Source organism: Zonotrichia leucophrys, chromosome 7, assembly GCF_028769735.1.
Source record: "Zonotrichia leucophrys gambelii isolate GWCS_2022_RI chromosome 7, RI_Zleu_2.0, whole genome shotgun sequence".
Lineage (NCBI taxonomy): Eukaryota > Metazoa > Chordata > Aves > Passeriformes > Passerellidae > Zonotrichia > Zonotrichia leucophrys.
The window spans coordinates 6,519,009-6,545,165 of record NC_088177.1 but is presented as its reverse complement, the minus strand read 5'-3'; the positions used below and the strand labels follow the sequence as shown (position 1 = coordinate 6,545,165).

General features: G+C 40.5%; 1 protein-coding gene across 1 annotated transcript in view; it reads right to left on the bottom strand.

Moving 5' to 3' along the window:
- DARS1 (aspartyl-tRNA synthetase 1) overlaps nt 1–22,856 on the bottom strand; it is a 36,215-nt gene extending 13,359 nt beyond the window's left edge. Inside the window, exons 1-7 of the mRNA XM_064718247.1 lie at nt 22,675–22,856; nt 21,625–21,682; nt 16,808–16,900; nt 12,009–12,111; nt 4,196–4,298; nt 2,840–2,920; nt 2,307–2,366 (exon numbers count right to left, since the gene is read on the bottom strand). Of these exons, the coding sequence (XP_064574317.1) occupies nt 2,307–2,366; nt 2,840–2,920; nt 4,196–4,298; nt 12,009–12,111; nt 16,808–16,900; nt 21,625–21,682; nt 22,675–22,746 (570 nt within the window). The 5' untranslated portion in view covers nt 22,747–22,856. The remainder of the gene's footprint in view (nt 1–2,306; nt 2,367–2,839; nt 2,921–4,195; nt 4,299–12,008; nt 12,112–16,807; nt 16,901–21,624; nt 21,683–22,674) is intronic.
- Between the last annotated feature and the right edge of the window lie 3,301 nt (nt 22,857–26,157).

Below are 26,157 nucleotides of genomic sequence, written 5' to 3'. Positions count from 1 at the left end.
AAATCACTGAAAATCAATTACTGCTTTCTGGGTTTCTTTGTATTCCTACTCTTGTGATTCCACTACATCCAGTGCTTAGAATGCACATATATATATATATATGTGCATGTGTTCTCACTGAAATTCCCCCTTTCTTCATTAAATATCTTTTCTGCTTATACAGCACTCTCTTTAAAAAAACAGATTAAAATATCGTATTTAGAATCTGCTTTTGTTCTGAAACACATCATGAAAGGTGCAACAGAAAAGACACAGTGTGTGACACAGTCTGAGACAGAAACATTTCCTGTGCACAGGAGGAAGGCCAAGACAGACACTCAAGCCTGATCCTGGGCAAGCTGTGGCCAGATCACACCCAGCCACAGGTGTGTGCAGGGGATGAGACACAGACACTGCAGAACTGAGATCTGGCATTCCATCCTGCCACCAATTCTGTGAAAAGCTGACCTGAATTGCTGTTCAGCATCAAACAGGTGCTTAGCACCACACTGCAGCAGCTGCTGGAGCTAAGGGGAAAAACAGCTTCTTAACACAGAGTTAAGGTTCAGAGCTCAAAACAAGGTGCCAGACATTGCTGAAGAAAAGGTGTCCCAACAGTGGTTGGGACACAGAAGAGGTTTCAGCAACACCCAGTTATGTCAGCAGCTGCACCCTGCAGGCAGAATACTGACCACTAATGCCCTTCTGCTGTACTGCCAAGGATATTTCAGAAGCATTGGGATGGTCATGCTGAACCACTGGATGTGTACAGGGTTAGAACTTTAGTCAAGCCCTTTCCATTCCACCTTTTGTGTTCATTCTGGCTTGAGTCTTCCTTCTTTATCCATTACTATTTACCTTCTTTGGCTTTGCTCTGCAGATGCCCTCAACTGCATTACAGCCAAGGATGCCTCCAAGCCATTTTCACCCAGCATTTTCAAAAGCTATTTCCCTTTGTATAATTTCTCTGCTCTCTTTGGGCCTTGTGGCTCCTTTCAGTTTATTATACAGGTGTTTCTTCAATATAATGGATTTTCTTAGGTTTCTCTGGAGTGCTGTTGGTTATTTTTATTCATCACCAGATGTTCAAGTAAAGCCTGCACTTCAAGCATCCCAGATTTCTCCCCTTCAATTCAGCACACTTAGTACTACCATAAGCTGATGGTCCTTCAAATGATTTTCACTTTCAATCATTAATATAGAATTCTTTTCATCAAAGCTTAATTTAAGACAGATTAAGAGACCAATATGATGAGATACTGAGTATCCTGAAAAGTAACCACAGACTGAAGTTACTCAGTATGGTACATAAGGTCAAGTGAAAGCCAATTAACTTTGGTACAAGTAAAACAATTGACACAAGCAGTTTTAGTTGCTGAAATAAGGACATCAGCTGTTGAAAAGCTGTAAGTCTCTCAGTGCCAGAACTTTTCCAAATTTTCCAATAAATGACTTTTTTTGTTTCATTTCTCAGGTGCAAAGATTGATTTACTAAGAAACTGCCATTATCAAGAACTCTGAAGGCAGTACTAGGTATCAAAAAAAAATCAGCTAAGTTTAGTCTTCATTCAAGGTTGATTAAAATTTTATTGTGGAGAGCCTAAGATGGCTAAAAAGCCTAGGAAAAGATGCCTCAAGTCAGTAATGCTTAAATTAGTTACACACTTAAGTGTTAGCTGCTGTTTAATTGAAAAATAATTAAGTTCTGTAAGTAATTTAGAAGAGAGTATTTTGCCGCTGATTAGAAATGGTAAATAAATGGGAGGTTTATGAATTCACAGGTTGGGTTTCCATGACCTGGATAAAGAAAGATGTTTCAGGAAAAAAAAGGAAAATACATGAATGCTGTGGAAACAACAAAGAGAATGAGATTGGTATCGTGGCCTGGTACAATTTCTCTGGCAAGGCATGCATTACAGCACCTCAACTGTCTGTTAAAAATCACAACTTCCATCTTATACTTCAAACTCTTTAAAGGTTTTGGATAACAAAAACTACATCTGAGAAAAAATGTTGTCTCTAAATTGTCCCTATTCAGTCACCTTTGACTTTTGCAGCTAAACAGCCCAGATGTGCACAGCCACAAATCATCAATGTTTGCCTTTGAACTACCAATATATGTTCTTTAATTAATGTCAGTAAAGGCAAACATTTAGGATTCAAAAATCCTGTGCTTTTACAATACCACACAAAACCACAAAAACACATTGTTTTTCTTCTGGCCAACAATAAAATTCCATCAAATCCATGACTTTCACTGCTTTGTGGATTAGAACTATGAAGAATAAACACTTGCAGGCAAGCCTGCAGCACTGCATGTTCCTTACCCTTAGATCAATGATTCTGTTGTCCAGTCGTGTATCTTGGTTTACAGTAGCTCTTCCATCCTAAGCAGTTGCACAAAAGCACATAGTGAATACACACACATCCAAAAAAGAAAACAAAACCACAACTTCAAAAAACCAAAATCAATGGAGAAAAACACCCTCTGGCTAAAAGCAAAGGGTAATTTCTATGTTCAGCTGAACATCTAGATCATTCTAGAAAGAATACAGAGCAAACTGGCAGCACAGAAGAGTTCAAGGTGTAACTTCTCCCAGAGGTCACAGGCAGAACCCAACTATGAGGATGCATCAGACACACACACACGATTGGGAACCCTCTGGTTTTGACCTTCTTCTGCACTTCAGCAGACATCAAAGCTATAGAGATGTTGAACACAGTTCTGGATGGCACAAAGGAAGTAAAATGCAAACCCATCAAACCCCCAGAATCACCGCATTAAGGAAGTTGCTTGGCTTTTGTGCTTTTGTTCAGCTACAAAGACAATAAAAAGCATTTGAGGATGCAAAGTTTTCACCTCCTCTCCTTCCACTTCTGGTCGAACAGCATCATCCAGCTGTAAGGGCAGCCGGGGCTCAGCTGAGCTGATCACATAGATCTGAAATTGAGAGAGAACAGAAATAGCATGAGGCTCTGCTCAAAAGGAGGTGTCATTTACAAAAGGATATTTCTAGCAGAGACTTGAAACAGTGTTTGCATAGGCTACGGGCTCTAAGGCTGTGATTTTATTCCTCTACTTGAGATACACTGTGCATTCTCATGACAATACTGAAGTGCTTAGTTCTTGCTTTCCCTTAGATTTGAAGTATCTTTTTTTCTTCTGGGAAGCACCAAATTGAGCAAGTTCATACAGCCTGAGGGACAAGCCTTTTGGCCTGAATGCCAGCTCTGAATATGCCAGATTTCACTGAGCTTTAGTTTCTGATTCCAGCAAGATCATCCCGTTCTTCTCCTTGTTAATGCATCATTTACTTATCATCTGAATATGGCTGAAAGAGCTATTTCAGATTCAAAAATTTATGAGATAACTAAAATACAATCAGAGAATGAAAACCACCTTGCTGTGCTTTATGTTCTTGTATTGCTCCTAGAGGAGCAGTGAATTTGATGTTCTTTCAGAAAAATCAAGCATGGAATAATCTGCACACATATTAAAACATGTTTCTTCAAAATCTGCAGGTTTTCCATAGTGCTGTTAGCTAAGATTTACCTCACTGCTATAACAGCCATTGTGCTCCAGTCCTGGGGCGACTGGGTTTCAGCTGTATTGTAGGCATACAGCTTGGTTAAAAACCTTCAGAAGAAAAGGATATTACATAAAGGTTTAAATATGTTTTCTATTTAAACAAATTATAAAGTTACACTTCCTCTAGCCCTACAGCACAAGCTCCAGGAACTTTAGATTTCAAAAGTTTCCATACTGTTAAGCCACTAAGAGTTTATTTCTGTGAGAATTATGTATTGCAGTCCATTGTACTGAGGGGAAGATTGTAACTCTGATAAAGAAGAAACTTCTGACTTGCACTTAAAAAGAAGCAGACTTTTTATTCCAGAATCTACTGCAGTTAAGAATCAAAAACTAAAACTACAAACTTTTCTAGCCAAATTGTTCTAGAGAGAGATTCTTTTTTTTTTTTACTTAATACTGCAATGCAAATGGCAGATAAAAACAGGGAAATATAAACTCCAAGTATCTTAAAACCAGAAGTGTTTAATTTTTACATATAAAACACTGAAATCTGTAGTTTAAAGCAGTGTATTTCTGTGACATGAGATTCCTTACTGACAAAGTTTATGTATGTAGGCAGACAGACAGTCTCAACAGATAATCTATCAAACAATTAACCAGTGCTCCATTTGCTCAAAAATTTACCCTCTGAACGTGAAGCTCCACATCTTGCTGAGTACAACCTCCAACCTTCTGGTACGCTTTCCTCACAACGCCCTCGATGTCCACAATGCTCTCTTTGGTGATGCTGCCAAGGAAGAGAGGACAGGAGGCTCAGTCAGCTCCACTGCACCCTGCAGCAGCCTCAGCACCCAACGCCCCCCATGCACTGCATGGACTGCTCAACAACACAACAGCCAAGGGTCTGGAGTTACTGTTATATCTAATAACTGATTAATAAAGGAGCTTGCTGAAATATCCCCAGCCACAATCAATTCAAACTGGGATGGAAGACTTGAGAGGGAAAGAATTAAGAGTGAGCTCAGTGCTTGCCCATTCTCTGTGTGTTGTTTATACACAAACTGACAAGTGGCAGAGCTCTTTTTCTAGGCCACAGACACTCTTCCATGTGTCAGCTGATGCAATTATCTGCAAGATGTGTCTTCACCAGCAGAACAACAAACTGAAGGGAAGTCCTAGGACTGAAAGGGAAAATCAAAACTAGTTCAGCTTGTTTAAACTACATGACTTGTTACTGAAAGATGCAAGATGCTCCCAAGTCATTTCTCTGTGACAGGGCACATCCCAACTGCTCCCCACTAACAGTCACTAACAGTACATTAGAACAGCACACACTGTCCTGAAAGTCTTCCAAAGATATGATATAAAGTATGTGTGCTATAAGCAAACAACAACAAAACCTCAAGAGTCAGAGGTGAGAAAAGAATTGGTATGAGCAGTTTTTATTTACAAATTTAATGTACTGCAGTTTAAACCAGCACTTTTCTACAGATAATCTCACCCTCACTGGAAATATATTTTCACTCTGTCTCTCTGCTAGCTCACAAGAAGCCAAATATCTAAAAATATTACTTTCCTTTTTAGGAAAACTAATGTTACAATTATTCTTCCACTTGTGAGTCCTTCCTGAGAAAGCTGAAAAGCACTTTACACACATCACTTGACCACCTAAGCCCTTAGAGAGCAGGAAAGCATCAGGCCCACAATTTAACTGCAAACAAAAAGAGGTGAGTGAGGATGTCATCAGACAAGCTGGCCACTGCTAAAAGCAGCAAACCAAAGAGCCATTAACAACCCTCAACTTTGCAAGGCTGGCACTTTTTTTACTTTGAATAAAAATCTTGAAAAATCTGATTATATTGAAGTAACAGTGGAAAGTTCAAGCATCAAATTCTCAAAACCTAACAGTGGCACTGTAAGTAAATTCCAATTAACTAAAAAATAAAATGCCAAATTTGAGTATTTTAGCTGATTACACTTTTTTTTGGTGGTAATACTTTCAGGTGATAGAAGTTATTAGCTGCTCTACAGTTAATACAGACAAGGGTGCTTCATATGCTTGACTTGCTTCACCATTAGGTAATTCCATGTACTGCATTAAACTCATGAACAGCCTGCTCTTCTGGTACATTTACACTTTAGAAGAGCTGCAATTGCTCAAATCACAACTACATTTGTCCAAAGCAGAGGCTGAGAGCAGGCTTTAAATAAGAATCCATTTAGTTACAGGTGAGCCTCCATTTCCATTAGTTTAGCAGAGGCAACAAATATGAGAAAGGATAATTGAAATGACACCAAGTGCTTCCAAGTACTTTCTATTACAAATGATTCTGTTTGAAACTCCTCATACAGACTGTGGAACCAAACAGTGCTTTGGATGCAAGAGAGTGTCATCATCTGTGAGAATGAATGATGCTAAACCAGTATTAAGTGTAACTATAAATTCCCCTTGCTTTTCAAATGAGTGAATGTTTAAAAGAATTAAAGTTTTACTCTTATGTGAAATTTTTTTTCCCTAAAAAGTTTTCTATTTTTCCTGCTTCCTTTTCAATGTCAACATTTTGGCAAATGTCCAGAAAACACTACTAATTTCATGAATAGCACTGTCTTCACTGAAAATAGCAGTTTCTAATCTGCTGAATAAAAGCCTTCTCAGTAATAACAGCAAATAATGTTTTAAACTTATTGAAGGAAATTCTGTGAAAAAAAATAGTTAAATATGAATGTGCTGCAAGGACTCATAATTAGATTGGTGATCCCATGGATGAGAACTGTTAGTGAAGTCTGTGCAGAGCTGATCAGAACATGCAAGGAATTCAAGACATGCAAAATGGTATCAGGTTAAAAATACAGGAAGAAACTGCCTTTTACATCACTGGAACTGCAATATTGCTTTGCAAACTTGCATAACTTTAAAACTTTGCACATAGGATAAATTGAGCTTTCTCTTCATCTCTAAACTTTGTTGTTGCAATTAAAACATGCTTCTTGATCTGGAACTTATTTAAAACTGTAGCATTCCTTAGTCATTACATTTGCCACAATTTTAAGATGTATTTCAACTGAGTTCCTAACTGTGTAAGTCCCTGTAAACAAATATTCAAGTAATTGCCTGGGTTCACAAAAGCACTAGGAAGGGTCCTACTGTGTGTGACCATCTTTGTATTTATAAACATCCATCATCTCCTCTCAAATTTCTTTGATAATTAAAAATGTGCTTTTCCTCATTTGAACTCCACATTTAATCCAGTATGAAAATAAAAGCTGGTGGTTTGAGTTCTGTTTGAACCATGCTCAGCAAGACCTAGAGCTGCAAGTGCCTGAGGTCCATAACCCTGCATCAAACACAAACTACAGAAACCTGGAAGGAGCTGCTCTGATCCCAACAGCTCATTCCAAGGATGTTCCTGAAATGGCATTTTCAGTTCAAGTTCCAACAAGGAACTAGATGTTTTAATAAAATGCCAGTAAGCACAGCAAAGCATTCTCCACAGCAGCAGGAATAAGTCATCTAGGTGATTTTTGATAAAATTCCCCTGGCTAACAAAAAACCCCCAGACACCAACAAAAGTGAACAAGTAGCAGAAAAACATGCCACAGTACCACCATTTCCATTAAGGACAACAACATTTATATCTGTAATTAATGTTACCAGGGACTAGAAACTAAAGTAGGATGCTTAAAGCATTAAGAAAAGACAGATGGCATCTTTACATTGTTTAATCCATAAAAAGCTATTTAAGTATATAGACTCAAAAAGTCCAACAATAAAAATTTTCTCTGTATAGGAAACTATTTAGTATTTTGTAATGTTCAAAAAAAAAATCAAGATTATAATTTCAAAAGTGTCCACTAGATGCCTTATGTCCCTCTTAATTAGCTGCATGTCTATTAGCCAAGACTTTCTCTTTTAACCACAGGATTGCATTCTTGCAGTCTTTATAACAACATCTTTCATCAGCAGCTTCATGTTGCAAGCTGAACCCCATGCTGGCCCCAGAAAGTGAATGACAATCAACATTTTCTTGGTCAAAAGCCCAAAGAATAGGAAGAAACTTGGTTATTTACAGATTTTAAATAGAAAATGTTTACTTCTTCTATACCATCTATACTTATTCTGGTATTTTGTTGTTTCTTCTTCAACACCTTTCTGTAAGCAGACTGCACAAATTATATTAATACATTATTAAATTTAAAATATTAAATAATTCTCTTAATACATAATAATCAATTATCCTTTACCCGAATGCCAGTGAAAGTGAAGGCACTGCTTTACTTTCAAAAAAGGAGTGAATTTTGTAAGTAGCTAGGAGTATAAACATTTTGTATTCAACATGAGCAACTGTAATCCTGTCTGCACAAATACAGCAAGTATGCATGAAGCTCCCTGAAAGGAAATTATCTGAACTTGTATACAAAAGGGCCAGGTAAACACCTGTTCTTATTCTGTTCATTCTAAAATTGTAATGATTGTTTTCCTCTACCAACATTCTAACACTTGGTTGAACCTGCATATCTTTTGGGGAAAAAAGAAGCCAATCTGCTCTTAAAAGTTTTAAGTAACAAAATCCACAAGGAATTTTTAGTAATTTTCACTAAAAACCTACACTTTATTTCCTTTCTAAATTCCCCTGATTTCATCCTCTGTTCATTGCATCCTGTCACACCTTTGTATCTGCAGTGTAAAGAATCCCCAGCTGGCAGAAAACCTTGGGCAGCAGCAGCAGACTGGGATTGAAATCCCTCACTGACTTCTCCAGGACAGAACAGAGCTTTCCTCAGGCTCACAGAAGGCAGATCTGCCTGACCATGTATCACTGCTTCTTGCAACTTCACCATCAACCTTTTCCAATCTAACATGTATTCAGATACAAAGACAATAAAAGTGGACAAAATATCCCAGAATTGCCTAAACTAGGCACATATTACATTAATGCTATTTTCTAGAAGTCAGAGAACTGCATGGGCTCCTGTCAAGTCAGTTATCTATCACAACCTCACACTTCTCTCTGCACTTTTCTATTTATTAATCCTGAACACCCACAAAATCTGACCAAACAATCACAGAGGTACAAATTCACACTGAAGAGCATTGAAGTGATTATTCTAAATGAGCCCTGGTTACTACACACTCCTGAGTGCCTATTTACCAGTCCAATTTTTGTGTCACCAGCAAATTCAGCTGCAATTTGACATTTTCTTCCAGTCTCCTGATATAAGAATTAAACAGAAATGGATAAAGAAAACATTCTGCACTATCCAGCAGTCTTCCTGGCATTACCAATTTATCTAGCTAAAAAACTTACATATATTTTTCTACATTGTGAATTATTTTCATACAAGTTAATAATTTTCCCCCCCTTCATTTTAATCTCTTTCCTGCCTTTTTGCTCTCCACTCTACTACACAGAGCCATCAAGTTACTTCCTGTGCAAGGGCAAATTTTTTGAGCAGCTAAATTAGAATCTGTTATCCACCTCTCCCAACTGCTCTGTCAGCTCACGTGGCTCTGGCACAGAGGTGGCAGGAAAGGCTCAAAGCTGAGATAGAAAAGGAGAAAGAAAACCAAAACCAGCCACACCCCATGTTTGATAGAAAAAAGGAGGTTGATGAATTACTAAGATAAATTATTAACTAGCACCTCTGCTGGCTAAAAGAGACAATGAACTGTTTCTCTTATGCAGCACCCCTTGCAGGACTGGGCTGAATTGCTTTTTCTGATAAAAGACAGAAGAACAATTTCCAGCATCTCGACTGGCTCTGTGCTGTTTGTTTTGGAAGTTCAACTTGGAACTTTCCATGGTTAAACTCACAGAAATTTCTTTGTAAGCCTGAGTTGAACCACTATAAAGTATCTTTCACTAAAAACTCACATTGTAATGATAATTGTGGTAATTACTGTATGAATGCTGCTGACCACAGAACATTATGAAAGTTCTTGGTTTTCATGTGCCAATCTCTAAAAGAGGAACTGGTTTGTTTATAATTTATGAAAATTTGTACCAAAAAATGCTCATTATTTAATAAACTAAAATTAAAAAGTCAAGATCCAGAATTTTACAAACTATTTTAAATAAAGTTGTGGACACAGTATGAAAGTATGCAAAAATAGCACATGGGAAACATAATTTATATACTATAAATATACAGTGAAAACACTTAAAAATGTAATTGAAATTTAAGATATTTGAGTTAAACGTTTTCTTCAATAAATGCATATTTCCTCATTTAACATGTAGGAAATGAGATGACAAAAAAAGACACTGAGAAAGGCAGGGAAACAGGATAGTTATTTTTAGACATCTAAGGCCAGCCTCATCTGCTGGAAATAATGGGGTCAGCGCAGAGCAGGTGAAAGGCAGCAGGGAAGGGCTGAGCACAGGCACGTCCTGGGCTGGGACTGCACCCAGCAGCACCAACAGCAGCAGCTCTGAAGGACAGGAGGCAGCTGCAGCGCCAGCAGCACTCAGAACTGGAGGAGATGAAACACTGGAAAAAGTGAGAGCATGGCAGGATATTAATAAATTTGTTGGTGGGTAGGAATCCTGAGAAGATGACTGCACTAATGGGGTTAAAAAAAGCAAAAGCAAACCCCCAAAAGAAAATCCAGAAGGCTGTACCAGAGTTACACCACTCAGAGAACATGATGATGAACATGTAATCATTCAGAAGCACAAATAATAAGGGAAACATGAATGCTACAAAGGGAGGCTGAAGTACCAGGATTTGGCTAGCAAATGTTATCCCAAAAAAGAAGTAGAAGGAAAAGTCAAAACACAGTACAAACACCATCACTCTGGCTACTCTGAGGAACTTAAGGCTGTCTCATCAAGAGGGAAGATGACAGGGACTTGGGAAGAACCTAAGGATGAAGTTCTGCCTGATTTAACAGCTCACTGCTGCCAGAAAAGTAAGGAGCTTTACCCTCCACTGTTTCCAGATACCCTCTTCCACCACCATTCCTTGTTAGCTCTTGACCTCCATCACCTCATTTAAATCACTAACTGGCAGAAAACTAATTGAGTAAAAAAAGATCAGTGAATCACAAAAACCACCAGAGAAGGTTTATAAGTGGCAGTCAGCATATGGAAAAATAGAGTAAAGACCAGCTTCCCTCTCATGAGCTCCTAACCACAAAGATCTACCAATCATGAAGTGCAAGAAATTCAGCTGTGCAGGGAAGAACCACGAAGAAAACTGAAAAGGAAAGATATTGGAAGAGAACTGGAGAACAGAAGAGTGTGCATCACAACTCCAAGAGTTGTTCCACTGTTCTGTAGCACAAGTTTCTCGAGGGAGCACAGGCAGACTGCTGGGAGTTTTGAGGGAGATGAATTAGGGAACAAGTACATTATACACTTAATTCTTTTCAGAGATTCCAAGCGCTGGAGAGAACAAATCATTTCATGAAGAAACAGAACACTTCACTTTGGCTCCTAAACACCTGTGAACAGCATGTTTCACACTGGCACTGCCAGCACTGAGCAGGCCAAACAACAAACACTGCTGGTTCTGTTTTCCTGCTGCCTTGAACCCCATCAGCACAAGCATTATCCCAACCTTCTTAACTTGCCTTCTGGAAGTCTCTGCTATAATGAATCTTTCCCCTCCCTGACATATTGAAGGTTGAAGGCTGTAGCACTTTTGCAGCTAATTAGTGGGGGCTCCCTTTCCAGGCATGAGAGTAGTGCCAAGAACTGCACAGAAACAACTCAAGTGCCACATGCTAAACATATTCTGCAATAAACTGCACAGAATTGATCCACATTTCTATTTGTGAACAAGCTGATAGACATGATTAAAGCTCTACTATAAAACACATTTCTCACACAAGCATAATTATTACAGGACAACCTGAAAGCACAATCTTGAGGCAAACAGAAGGGAAAGGTAATTTTTTATCTTTAGGAAGAAAACAAACCAAATATGTGAATTCAAATGGCTGCAACAATTTTTTTCAATTGGCAAGTCTAACTATTATCCCACCAATTTTTTTTTAAATTAAAATTTTAGTGCCAAAAATAAGGTGTAGATAAGACTAACCCAGTGCACAGAAGCTACTTTTAATTTCTTCAACTCAGTAAGCCACTCTCAATGTGGGACTTCTTCAGATCAGTTCTAAGTATAAAATGTATTTTCTGTCTGGTAGCAGAAAAACGCTGAACACGAGCAGCCCCAGAGCAGCACCACACACCAAATGAAGTGTCCCACTAAGCTCAGCTTGCCAGACTTTTTGTTAGCCAGCTTGGAAGAAAATGTAGGTTGTCTATGGCGAGAGAATGCTGCTTCAGCAGTTCAGAATGAATTTCAAGCCTGTTCTCTATTTTATCTTTTGTCAGTGTAATGTATTCACCGCAATAGAGAGCTGACAATTTAAATAACTACATTTTAAAACAAACGAAGCATTGATGTTAATGTGTGAAAATGGTCCCAACCCCTGGGAGTCCTGGTTCCCACCATTGTTTACTCTGACAACAGGATATAATTGCTTACTTACTTGGCAGCAAACTTTACCATCTGCTTGCTTGCATGCTGTCCCACAGCCACCAGAGCCTGGATATTAAACTGCTGCTGACGCAGGACTAAGAAGCACTGCTTCCCTGAATACAAAGAGAAACACCACAGGTGTATTAAGGACAAGTTACTCGAGGGCTTTGGCAATGAGAAAAAACTCTTTACTACTTAAATATAAACTGAGCTTTTAAGACTGTGCATCTCTCTCTCTCTCATTCATCACTGCCCCCCCTCCACAAAGCTGCTTCAAACTCCTCAGCTGTGCATGTACACACAAACACAAACATTGAGATAAATTAAATAATTGTGCCTTACATCTATAAACATTTGAAAGGTCCTTTTCTAAAAATAACAGTAAGCCTTCCAAGACAAAGAATATTTAAACAAAAGAAAAGCAACAAATCATAACTTTTGAAGTAACTTTTCCTTCAACTGCAAGAAATACATCATACTTTTCCTTGTTTCTTTGCTCACAACTACCTCAAGTCTAAACTAATTTTAAAGAGGTTTTTTCTCATCTTCTCAAATCAAAGCTGCAGAGTTTACAAAGCTGCTCTGAGAGAAATGGGCTTGATTTTTCACCACAAGGACTAAACTAACAATGTTCATTCTATAATACACCACACATTCAGAATGAAGGGGAACAAAAGGAGTATTGATTCTAGTGAATGACAAGAACTTAAAAGACCCAATTAAAAATTCCTGTAAGAGCAATTTATTCATGAACAGCTTAGGGAAAAAGAAGTTAATAGGAATTAATAATAATATACAAAGAACACAGTGCATTTTGTTGACTTTTAAAATGGGTATTTCCAAGTCAACAAAGATCTTTCTAATCTGTTTAGCTGACAGTTACAATCATTTCATACTTCTTCTCACATCTCTAATAATCATTTATTCCTTAACTTAGTTTTAAGGAAATATGGTCATTTTAAAAGCTTCTTTCTAGAGAGAAATTAACAACAAATGTTTCACTGGTGTACCAGTATCTGGTAAGGGCACTGGTATCAGTATCAGTAATTCAAGAGTATCAGAAAATAAATGCAGAACCCTTGAACACAATCTCATGGAAATAAAAGCAAACATACAAAGCTAGTACAAAATATTATTAAATATTAATTATGTTTATTGGAAATAACCAATCTTGTCCTATGACAAAAATGCAACAAGATTAATTACATATTTTCAGAAAACAGAGCACAACTATTTCTGTATTCCAGAGGCTGCAATATCCAATATGATACAGATGCACGTATTTCTTGCAGGCAAACATTAAATAACAGATTTAAATTAGAAAAATACAGGCTGTGTTTCAGATCCAGCAAGTCAACAAAGAAAGTACAACATGATATGCAGAGTTTCTTTAGATAAGGGAGTCATATCTCACATCTTTGACATCTCAGTGTTTCTTACAGTGTGGTTGGATACAGTATTTCCTAGGAGATAGTATTTGTCTCATGATTTTAATCACAAACAATTTAGCAAAATACAATCAAAGTTTCAGCACTGTTGAAGAAAAAGATGCACAGCTGAAGGCAGCTAGGATGTAACTCAACTCTAAGAGAGGGAAATAATGAAACAACCTGCTACCACACAATAGCTGGGGCTGGAAGGGACCTTTAAGGGCCACCCAGTCCAATCCCCTGCAACAAACAGGGACATCCTCACCCAGACCAGCTTGCTCAGATCCTCATCCAAAAGTCTGGTGGTTGTACTTAATCCCAAACCCTGCGAGTCTGATGAATATCTGCATTCTGAAAGCACTCAAATGTCTTTGCTGTGAGTAACAGGAGCTGTTTCCATGAAGGAAGAGGATGTTTTGCAGAAGGCAACCAACTTCTAATCACACAGAAGATAAGTGATCAAACGGACCTCACTCACAGGGCTGGCTAAAATATCCCAGGCACAAAGATTAAAAGAGGGAAGAGAACTTTTCCTGGGAGAGCTGAAGGCATTCAAAATAAAGTATCAAAAAGACCAGCCATAATCAAATCTGGCTCATGCTTAGAAGCCTTTCCAGATCAAGAGATGCAAAAAAGGAAGCATTTGAGCAAGAAAAAAATTGGACAATGGGATCTTCTCTATGTGTTTCAAAATACTTCTGTGGTGTTTAGGTAAAAAGTATAGCACCAAATTTACTCACTTTCAACAGTAAACTACTCTAAGCTCCTACTATAAAAACAATACCATGTCTCACAAGAATGCTTAAAAGACAAAAAGTTTTAAAAGAAATTTGGTTAAAAGCATCTGACATGGTAAAATGAATAGAATGTTCAGACACTGAACAAATAAGACAATTCCATCAAAAATAAGCACATCAACCAAGCAGTAATCCACCATCTGTGTTGGATGAAAGTACCAAATCACACAAGACCTTATGAAAGAAAAGGATATAAGGAAGTAACATGTACAAAGAGTAAAAAAATGTTGGTTATATAAATTAAATGATGGTTACATACATTTGCCAGCAAAGAGAAGACTTTACATGGTTTATTATAAAATCTGGCCCAATCTTTAAATTGCTCTTGGTGGAATTCTTATTTTCAGATGTTTCATAGACCTTTGGATTAATAACCCAAAATCTATTTTCAGGTCTAACATTCTGCACAAGCCCAGCTGCCTGGCCAAACCCAGACCAAATTCCCAAGGGCTTTTCAATGATAAATGTGATCAGTAGATTAGGCTGGCTTTAAAATAAGGCCAGAAATAACATTTATTCAATCCATGATACAAACCACAGGGCCCTGTGCACTTTAATTTTAGTACAACCCACAGAAATTCCCAGCACCCCATTCTTTACACATCCTTCAGTTCATTTCCATCAGACTCTATGAGTGACTTGCTATAGGAGACAGCTGGAATCTGCAGTTATTCCCATTAATTTTTTTTGGTTTATTGGTCAGGACCAGACAGGGTTAAATAAAGGCTACACTGGTTATTTAGGAGTCAAATTCAAGTTTCTGAGAAAAACTAAAGCTTGTTTTTGTGAAAGATTTTCCTGTTTCCTGCAAGGCTTTCCTTTCCACAGTGGTAGGAATAGTGCCATGTTGTGTGTGGGAAAGGCTAATATTACTTTTTACTCTTAAACATTTGCTTTTCTTGTAAGATTCTTTCCCCAAAGCTTAAATAAACAAGCATATGGCATTCCCTAGCAGCACTCCCTGAATGTCAGAATTGTTCTGTGGTGTCAGACCAAGAGGAAACAACAGACACTATCAATAAATTCAGATCATTCATGCTCATGATCAATTCCTTTTGCTTTCATTCTTCAGGTTGTGTTAAAGAGTTTTGAAAATAAGCACTGTTGTTTCATCAAAAACAAAAGTGAAGGATTACAACAGCTTCTTTCAGGTTCATATTGCCCTGTTACAGAGATATTACTGTGTTTGATGCAAATGTATCCATCATACAAGATCCAACATATCAATGTATTACAGAGAGCAATCAACAACCACAGAACTTTGCATTGCTTTCAAGGTCTGCACAGATACCTGCTTCTAATATCCTGAATTCTGTTAATAGCCTGAACTCTTCCTACAATTGAAAAAAAAAAGCCATAAGGATACTCTAATTTATATACTGATAGCAACAACAGTAACATTAAATCAGATGGAGAGCCTTCTGTCTGAACAACTTCATGATGTAATGACCAAGGCTTTCACAGCTTTTGGAGCTGACAATTTCTTTAATTAACTGAGAGATTTCCATTACAAAATTACTGAGGAAATCACAGAGGACTGCTTAAGTTTGAAGATTCTAACACAAATGAAAATGTGCATCATGTGTATATATTGTAACACAGTTCCTTATTTTAACTGACTGCAGCACAGACACTCATTAAGAGGGGGATGTTTTAAGAAAATGAATTCTCAAAAAGAGAAATGAATCTGGTATCTCTGGTGATATTCTGTACTGGATTCTCGCCCCTAATTTGCATCATTCCCAATTTTAAGACTACTGTTAAGTTTCTTCATGCTTTTTTTTTTTTTTCAATTCTTGGAAAGACAAGTTATTTATATCTACAGAGCTGCCAAACCTAACTGAAACCAGCACAACAGTTGTCAGCATCTGATGTCAACTGCAAAGGCCAAAGCCTATTGAAGTTTGCATATGGCAACCTGGTCTCCAGAGGGAACTTGTGATTCCAGGGAAGAAATATGGCTGTCAGACAGCCAAGGGTGACAGCCCCCACTGCTGAGGATCCACAAAAGGGTTTCCCTTTTGTCTTGCTAAAGAAAGATGATGCTTCTTATTTGAAGTCCAAATTGATATAATTAGATACAGGTAATCGAAAGTAAGAACTCTGAAATTTTAACAGATTTTTGTTTCCTGGCAGAGAAAAGGTGTGGTGAAAATATACACGTGCAGCAAAAGAAATATGACCTGTCTGACAACAGATACATTTACAATACAAGTATGCTTTACTGTAGAAGCTTAGAAGTGTTTCATCTCACAATAATTAACACCTTTAGGAGGATTATGACATTTTAAAATTACTATTATTTACAATTGTCCATAGATCATTTAGCAATACAGTAAAAAAAAAAATCACTTTAACTACAATAATTGATTTCTACACAGCTAAAACCAAAATCTTCTCTTCCCTCTTGGGAAAAAAGAGAAAAGAATCAGTCAAAGTAACATTGAAGCAACCCTGAATAACCAGGTGGCAAAGTTTTCTTGAATGTAAGACATAAGCTACAGGTCATGAAACCAAAACAAACATTAAGGTTGTACTAATGCAATGAAGAAATAAAACCAGAAACCCTGGAGGCCTCTCACCTTTAGCTCTGCTGGTGTGAATTCTGCCACGAACCCAAACCTCTTTATCAGCCTTCTCCACTGTCAAGTCTTTGATGCGAACCAGAACTCGATCTGAATTACAGAAAACAACACACACCTTAAACCAGTTCCTCACTTCAAACTCCAAATGCACTTTCTATCATTGCTATTGATAAAATTGATAATAAATCCAAAACATTGGGTTTTGTATCAACAGCATAACTGACTTACTGAAAACACACAAAATCCCATTTCCCTTCTTAGTGACTTGTTCTTCATGCAGTAGCTTTAAACTGTTCATTTGTGACTTGCACAGCAGGGTCAAACTGCACTTCACCAACAGCAAGGCTCACTGCAGCTCACGGATGGCAGAACCCAGCATGACTAAACTGGTTCTGATAGCACTTCACTGTGCTACCTGCACTTAGTGTGAGCCTGTGCTGCCTAAGGGATGTGTGCCCTGCTGCCCTGGGCAGGGGCAGAGCTGCACAGGGAACCCAGCCAAACAAAGGCTCAGAGGGGACAGGACTACTCTCTGTGTCTATCTTACACAAGCAGCATGAATATAACTGTAAAGTAACTATTATTGAAAATAAAGAACAGAAAGAAACCACAAATAAATGTGCACTATCAATTTAAAAATACTTACTTTGATTAAAACATTTTGGAGCAATTAGAGTATTACTGTATAAAATGGCTAACATCCATTCTAAGAAAATCTCTTTGACAACCTGATCAAGCACTACCATCACTGTCAGAGCCAAGACTTGATCAGAAGAACCCTTCAAATCCAATGTAGCTGCAAAGCTAGATAACAACAGGAATTGCATGGCTTGGAAAGCACGGATTTTGGATAGAAAAGGGAAGAAAAAGTTATCAAGGAAAATATCTCTAAATAAATCAGGACTAAAAATTTTATACAACCATTACATCCTAATAACATGCAAGGTGCATGCTGGTATTCCTGGCATGATTCTTTCCTCACAAACTTCTCCCTTGTTTCAAAATAACATGAAATTTGCTAAGACACACTGTAGACTTTTCCTGACAGAACTTTTCTAAAGTTTTGGAAAAAAACCCAACAACTTTTGCCTGCTCCAGATTTCCATCTGCTGCTCTGGACTCCTTCCTTCTGTCTCTGAATACCAGTCACAGCTTGCCCTGCAAGCCTATTATTCTGCACTGGGGATTTTAGGGGATTGAAAACTTTTATTAGCTTATGTCAGGGCAATGCAGTTCTTTCTTCACACACACATATCAAATCCAGAACAGAATGGAGGTGCACAGAGAAATGTGACAGGAAATGGACTCAAATGTGTTCATACAGTGTGTATGTGTGAGTGTGTGTGGGGCTGCTGGGGAAGGGAGAAATGGGAATAAAGATGTTATCATTTGCCAGCAATTTCTGATATTCAAACTTTGTGTAGAACTATAGGAAACATTCAACCATCACAATCCACAACCTTCATATTTCTAAGAGTTTGATTAATTCAGGCAGTGAAAATTACCTCAGTCAACTTGAAACTGTATTGTTACAAAGTTAAAACATTTTCTAGGCAAAACCATAAAGACAGAATGAGGTGTTACACCTTTCATGGATCCTCAGTGTTTCATGAACCATCTGCATTAGATAAATATTTTTTAAAGTCTTCTGGACACCTAACAGTCCATATTTCACTAAGGGTAAACAAGACATATTAAACACTAGAATTGTTACATGGATGAGGCTGGGAGGAGTCTCTGGAACTCCTCCCACCCAGGGTGGCACAGAGCCAGCTGTCCAAGATAATGGTCTGATGTTTTTTTAGTATTCTCAAGAAGGGAAACTCTTCCTGAGCAACCTGTGCCAAACCCTGGTCACCCTCACAAGGAAAAAAAACCCTCCTGATGTTCATTTGCCCATTGCCTCTGTTCCTGTCACTGTGCCCCACTGCAATGAGCTGGATGTAGCAACTATGCCACTTTGCTTCCTCCCTCTGACACTTCTCAAATCCAGTTCTTTTTTCCCTTAATGTACAGCCCAATCTCTTCTTTTTCTCTCAGAACTCCAACCTCTTCTAAACATAGGAGGAGAGGATAAAAGTAAAAAAAAACTGTGTGGGATACATAAAATAAACACTTTTTCACCTCCAGACCCCAATCCCTGCCTGTCACATCAACCTGTTTACTAAGATAATTTATCCTGCATCATGGAATTTAGAACACTAGGATCAATATTTGTGCTGTCTCTGTGTAGTGCCAGCATCTTCAAAGTACTGGAAAAATCTGAAAAAGAGAAGGCAAGTTTGACATAAAAACCTGAAAATCAAAAGCAGTATTAGATGAAAGCAGCTTCCAGGGAGGGGATGTGAGATAATGGGTCTGAAGGGAGAAAAGGAATGGCCAAAAATGGAGTTTTACCAGCAAACATAGCCTCAAGCTAGCAGGAAGGACTTAAAGACCTGAATGACAGGAGGCAACAACATCAGATAGCCAGGGCAGCCAACATAAGTAGAAGAAAGACTTAAGTGGGCCAAGAAAGAAGGTACAGGTGTGTGTGAGCTCAACACAGCAAGGTGGAGAAACAAAGTTATGAACCTGACAAAGTTTCAATTTGCCTGCAGAGGAACAAGAATCCAGCAGCATGGCAAAAGGACAATAAGCTTACTCCTGGAAAGGCAGAGTAACTTGCTCTGATCCCTGTAAGCTGGGTGAGTACCCAGTCCAGCCAGTGGTTCCAGGACAGTGCAGTAACTGCAGTGAGCAGAACAGCACCACTCCTGCAGCCCCCTGAGCTGGCAGCCAGGGCTGTGCTGGGCTGGCTCTGCTCACAGACGCTGGGTGGGCTGCACACCCCGGACCACCATGGGCTACTCTGATCCAGGAATGGCAGGCAGACTCCAGAGCCTTCACACAGACCACAGAAACAAAATGAACACACTGCAGATAGATGGGAACACACCTATCTGTGCTTCTCCACCACTCCCTGTCTCAAGCAGCAGCTCCTCCAAGACACCCAAGGCAAGCAGAACACTTTGGGGAGCTACTGATGACAGTACTGATGACAATATCTCACCCTCCTGTGAGCCCTCTGGCAAGAGCTCTCCCTGGCAGGAACTACTGAACCTGAAAATAAAAGTGCATTAGTCTCAAGGAAGAGGCTAGGCTGATCTTCAGCTTGTTTGTTGTACACATTTTGTTCTTTATCATTACCTAATTTTGGTGTTCTGGATAACCACTTTCTAAAATTACAGAACAGCAAGAGTGCCACAGATTGCATTTTAAGCCAAATGGAAAACTCACTCAACATTGTCCATACACTGAAAAGTTTTTTTAAACAAGGATGAAAGGTCAAGGGGACAACACACCTAAATATGACACTCAGCCTTTTTCGTATGACTTCCTTTAGCCTTCACCATTTTCCTTCTCAACATACATTTTTCTCCAGTACTTTTGAGTGTTTCTTTTGAATATGAGATAGTTGGCATTTCTCCATGAAAGCAGGACTTGATCTGCCATCTCAATCTGCCAGCTCAGGTCCCCCACACAGTTGTTTGCTCTGGGATGCAAACCCAGGAGAGGAAACAGAGCTGGGCTGCTTCCAATGTGATTTCAACTCCAGCTCCCTTTCTCTGGCAGCTAGAATGGATTTTATTCAACAATCACTGCTAATGCAGTCTCTGCTGATTTGCTTGTCCCGTTACATTCCTGGTATAAAACTCCCCTTCAGCTGTTTTCAACCTATGAGTGCTCCTGTGACTGCTTCTCTTCCCTGCATTCTGCATTTCCCCTCCTAAAGGGGCATCAACCAAAGCAACCACTCAAAGGAGAAAGAAAAATCACCTAATCACAGATGATGTTACTGGTTTACATTTTACTATGAGGAAGTTACAAGAAGTCAGTCTGTTCCTTTCCCCCATTACCATTTCATGCACTGAATTTAATCCAAAGATTAATATTCCTTGAGATATTGACCTGGGAGATTGTTCTCTAGTCACTAAGTTTTCCTGAATCCCAATTTCCCATCAGGAAAAAATCAGGATTTCCTGAATTCAGAGTGGTATGGCTGATAAAACCCATAAATATTAATATCCAATATTAATGGATTTGGTGCCCACATACAGGAGAAATGGCAGGCTGCATAAGCAGACACATCATACTCAGAGAGCACTGCTGTAATCAGTCACAGCAGAACTTACTCCAAATGCAGAAAAAACCTGACATCTCAGCACTCAGTACATTATAATTAACAATAATTTTAAAAATAGTCTGCAGTGATGGACAGGCACAAAACTGACAAACTGTTTAAGGCACAGTCCAGGCAAGGGCAAAGACTGAGACTCCTCCTAATCCACAATTGAGCTCCAATATTCAACCAAATTTAATGATTTTTTTTCTTCCCTCCAATCTCAATTTCCTGCTCCGACTCGTGTCCATGACCTCCAGTCCAATTACCACCTTCAAAGCCTGGCCTTATCTTCCCTACACCCTCCCATTAAACAGATTTAAGCTGTGAGATTACACAGCTTCCTGTTCTCCAGGCTGAAGAAGCTCAGTTCCCTCAGCAGCTGTGCTCCAGCCCCCTGGTAGCTCTCCACTGGGCTGTTACAAAATGTTAATGCCTTCCTTGCACAGGAGAGCCCAAAACTGGACATGGCACTCCCAGTGTCTCACAAGTGCCAAATGTATCCCAATAAAGGGGTAAATTGCCAGTGGGATTTGAATGAAAAAGTTTGGTAAATGATTTCTCAAGAAAGGACTGATGATATTTGGTAGGTAACTTCTTTTTTCTTTCCCACCCTCTCTCTTGCAAAAACTTTTTTTATTTTTCAACTGACCTGGTTTCTCTTGGGATTGTATCATTGATGACACTCCATATCTTTCCTTAGCATAATCCTAGAATGGAGGCGAGAAACATGTATCAAAGAAGCACACACCAAAAAAACTAACATCATCACAGAATTAACTGAAGGAACACAAAATAATTAGCAATAATATTTTAAAAAATGCATTTTGGACACATAAGAGATACACAAAGGAGAGAAGACAATTGTGCCCTCGATGGAAAAAATAATTCCAGCAAAAGCAACCATGCATGCCAATCACTGCCTGTTACACAGAGAGTTAGTGTGATTATCTCTACAAAGAGCCTACTCCTCAAAAAATATTTGAGTCCTATGTTAGAGAGATTAAATATTCCTTCCCATATTCAGGCACACTGAATTGTCAGAGGCCAGAGGAGCTGAACTGCTAACAAATCTGCCAGGTAAGGCATAGAGGAAGAAAATTTCCACCAAAACATCACCATTCCGGTTTCCCATTCATTTCCAAACAAAACCCCTTGGTTTATTTATTTTATTCTATTCAACACATGAACAAAAGTTCCCACTAAACACTTTATTTGGGGAGGGTCTTTGCTTGTCTGCTTTTGATGAATTGTGGCCTATTTGTAACTTTAGGGGAGCCACCAATACTTGGAATTCCTTATCGCTGATGCAACAATAAGCACAAATTACTTCATAACAAAATGAACTGACGCTCGTTGTTAGTACTTTTCTTTTTGAAGAAGCACGGGGCTACAGCTTTTCAGCACTGCTCTGTGATCTTCACGACAAGGCAGAAGCACCTGCCAGGCCAGCAGGAGCCCCTGCAGAAACCTCCGGCTGGGGAGGAGCAGCCCAGGTGTTTCTGGGGGTTTCAGAGCTCTTCAGGGAATCACAGCCTGGGCCCGGCGAGGGGGAAGTGGGGGGACAGGCAGGGTAAAGCCAAAGGCAGGTGTGCCCCCGGGCTCGGCCAAACCGGGGCTCGGCCAAACCCGGCCTGGGCCCAGCCCCCCCACCCCGGGGAGCCTCAACAGCGCGCCCGCCGCGTTCCCTGCGGAGACCCACATCAGCCGCCGAGGAGTCGTCGTTCTCCGGGCGGCGGTCCTGGCCCTGCCCGCGGCCGGCGGCGCTCGGCATCCTGCGGCTGCGGGTGCGGCCCTCACGGCCCCTCAGGGTCCCTCACGGTCTCTCACGGCACAGCCCCGTGCACGCCACGCCGCTTCCGCGCGCCCGGCTCTCGCGAGAGCGGCGCGCCTGCCCCTGCCCCGCCCGGCGCCGCCCGAGCGTATCGCGAGAGCTGCCCCCAGCACGCGCTGCCCGCGGTGCCCTCGGGGGGGCTGAGGGCGGGGCTGTGTTCCCCTCAGAACTGTCCCTGCTCTGCCAGCGGGGTTGCTCCCCTCAGAGCCGGCCGGCCCTGCCCTGCCCTGCCAGTGGGGCCGTTCCTCTCAGTGCTGTCCCTGCCCTGCCAGCGGGGCTGTGTTCCCCTCAGAGCCGGCCCTGCCCTGCCAGCGGAGCTGTGTTCCCCTCAGATCCGTCCCTTCAGGGGGCCGCCGCTATCCCGGCGAGTGTCGGTGCTGCCAATCCCGCGCTGATGATGCCGAGGCGAATGCTGCTGGGCTGGGCAGGGCTAAGGCAGGGTGGGTTTGGTCCTCGCTCGCCCTGCTCCACAGTCCATCACATTGTGGCCAGAGGTAACATCAGAGAATCACAGAATTGTTTGGGTTGAAAGGGATCTCTGGATATTACTCAGTCCAACCCCCTGACAGTGCAGGGTTACCTGGAAGGTGTCCAGGTGGGTTTAGGATGTCTCCAGAGAGGGAGACTCCACAACCTCCCTGGGCTCCAGTTCCAGTGCTCTGCCACCCTCATCGTAAAGTCCTTCCTTGTCTGCACATGAAACTTTCTTTTTTTAGTTCATGGCCAGTTCTCCTTATCCTGCTGCTGGGCACCACCGAAAAGAGTCTGGCACCATTCTCTTGGCACCCACCTTGAAGATATTTGTGTGCATATAAATAAACGTGTTGGACTGTGAGGTGGCCAGCTAATGAGCGTGGAGCCAAATCAAAATGCACTTTTGTTCTATTAGCCCAGCAAACGTGGCTTCCCAGTGCTTATCCTGGTAGCAGTTCTGAGCTCTTGCCCAATCACCCTGTTTATAAATAGCTGTTTATTAGTTAGCCACAAGTAGTTCTGGTAGTTTTGAGAGGATGAGCAATAGTGCAAATGCAGGTGTTTCCCTCCAGCTGGGTGCTTGCTTGAAGCAATGCTACAGTTCTGAGCCAGGGCTGGCTGCAGGTGCCCGCTTTGAAATGACAGAAATCAAAGCTGGAGGCAGCTGGCGAATCTATAGATTGTTTATTTTGTGCAGGGCGAGAAAGAGTTAGCGGTCCTGATTTAAATTCTAGTTTTGAATTTTCACATTTGACTAACTAATCCCTTTTGCGGTATCGATTAGAGTTCTTCATTTCCTGTCCTACACTTGTTTATTTTGCAGCATTTTGTACTGTACTGGTTCAACATCTCTTCTCGTGGGAATCCCCTTGCCAAGTTCCCCTTCTGCCTCTGTCTCAGAGAATTAACACTTCACCGTGAGACCACATAGCTTTCACAAAACCCTTTCTTCTCATGCACTGTTGAAAAGAATTAAGATTCAATGACAGAGAAGGCAAATCACTGTCAGTTTTCATTCCTCACCACAAGAAACGGAGTTCTGACGGTGGGGTACTGTGTATTGTGTTAAATGCTAGGGTAACAGTAACAAAGCATGTGGATTTCTCTGTGTCAGTTGTGTCTCCTGTTACCTGTCACGTAGAGCCGCTGCTCAACCTGAACCTGAGCTAACAGACAGATGCAAATCTTGTGCCTCACCACGGAGCAGACGGTACCACCTGCACAGCGCGGTGCTCTGTAATTCTTGGCATTTCACCGACTTTGCTGTGAAATTCAATCAAAAGAAACCAGCCCTGTAACCCTTATTTCTGTGCTGGGAGCCTTCCAATGGTGACTAGCATGAGTATTTCCTCTGGGGCAAATAACCTGAAGGTGGTTCTGAAGGAAAAACCCTTTCAATATAATGAGGGCGTTAACTGAAAACAAAGTATGGCCTTTTAAAGGGCACTGTGGCTAATTATTCCATTGCCAAACTTCCAGAAAAAGCATTTTGCCGAGTTCATGCTCTCAGGTCGTTTGTCCAGGATCCCTTTGTCATGCAGTGTGGAAATAGGTTTTTTGAGCAAAAATCTGTATTGCACTGAAAATAGAAAACCAGAAAATTGAAATTAAGAATATTTTAGTATGCGGTTAAATAAAATTCTCAAAATTCTGCACTTAGCTTGGATCTGCAGCAGAAATTAGTTTTCCATCTCAGTGAATTGATCAGGAATGCTCTGTGAGGAGCACACACCATCCCGGGCAGGCGATGCCGCTCACCTGCCGCACCCTCTGTTGGGCGGCGCTGGCACCGCCAGCCCGCGCTGGGGCAGCCCCTGGGTGAGCGAACCTGGGCGCGATCCGTGCCCGCACAGCCGGAGCCAGAGCTGTCCCCAGGGACCCGGCCCGGGATTAGCACATGGAAATGACATCACCCACAGCCAATGGCGGGGCCCCGGGGGTGCAGCTGGATGGAGGCCATCCTCCACTTAAGTAACGAGACATGACATACCATGTGCTAATGCTAAATAATTTATCCCTCAGGCATATAGTGAATTGCACAGCCAAGCTGAGGCCTGGTCAACAGTTTGTATTTTAAATTAAAATTGGCTTTCCCATCTTCAAGGGAGGGAGGGGGTTGTCAACTGTTGTGATGAAAAGTGGAATGCAGAAAATCTCTTTTTTTTTCTCTTCGCTTCACTTCTTTTGCCTGTTACAATTTGATCTTATAAAAACACTTTTCAGTGATTTTGGAGGTGTATCAAGCATATCTCTATTATATGAAGGAAATCATAGAGGAAGGTTTAAGATGTTGGGAATAATTATTTCTGATATATCCTCAAAACTTAGGCATTAGCACCTGTAATATCATAAACCAAAGCTATTCCAAGATTTAGTTATGTCTGTTTCAAGTTACAAATGGTATGTGGGTGTTTCCACAGCAGAGCCATAAATTAGTCTCGTTAGGAATCCAGAGGCAGTTGCTGCTGCTCAGGCTGAGGCCCAGCCTGTGTCAGGACGCTGGAGCCAGAGCACACAGAGGTGGGTGTGATGTTAAACCACAGCTGATGCCTGCTGAAACTGAAGCCTTTCCAGTTTGGCCAAACCTTTGACATTTGTTAAAATGTTTAGCTGATTTTACTTAAATATGCTAAACAGCATTTCCACTGAAACCACAAGAAGCTAAAAAGTAGTCAGCACTTTCCATAACCTGTCCTCACACAGCATCTTACAAAAATGGTGCCTCAGATATTCTTTAATCTTCCAGTATACTATTGGCCAGGAAATCAGAAGTTGCAAATATACACAATGTTGTTGGGGAGGAGATAAGAATCACTTTTAAATTAATTTAGGAGATAAAATTAAAGCAACCTCTGCCCTGTGGAATAAATCAGAACA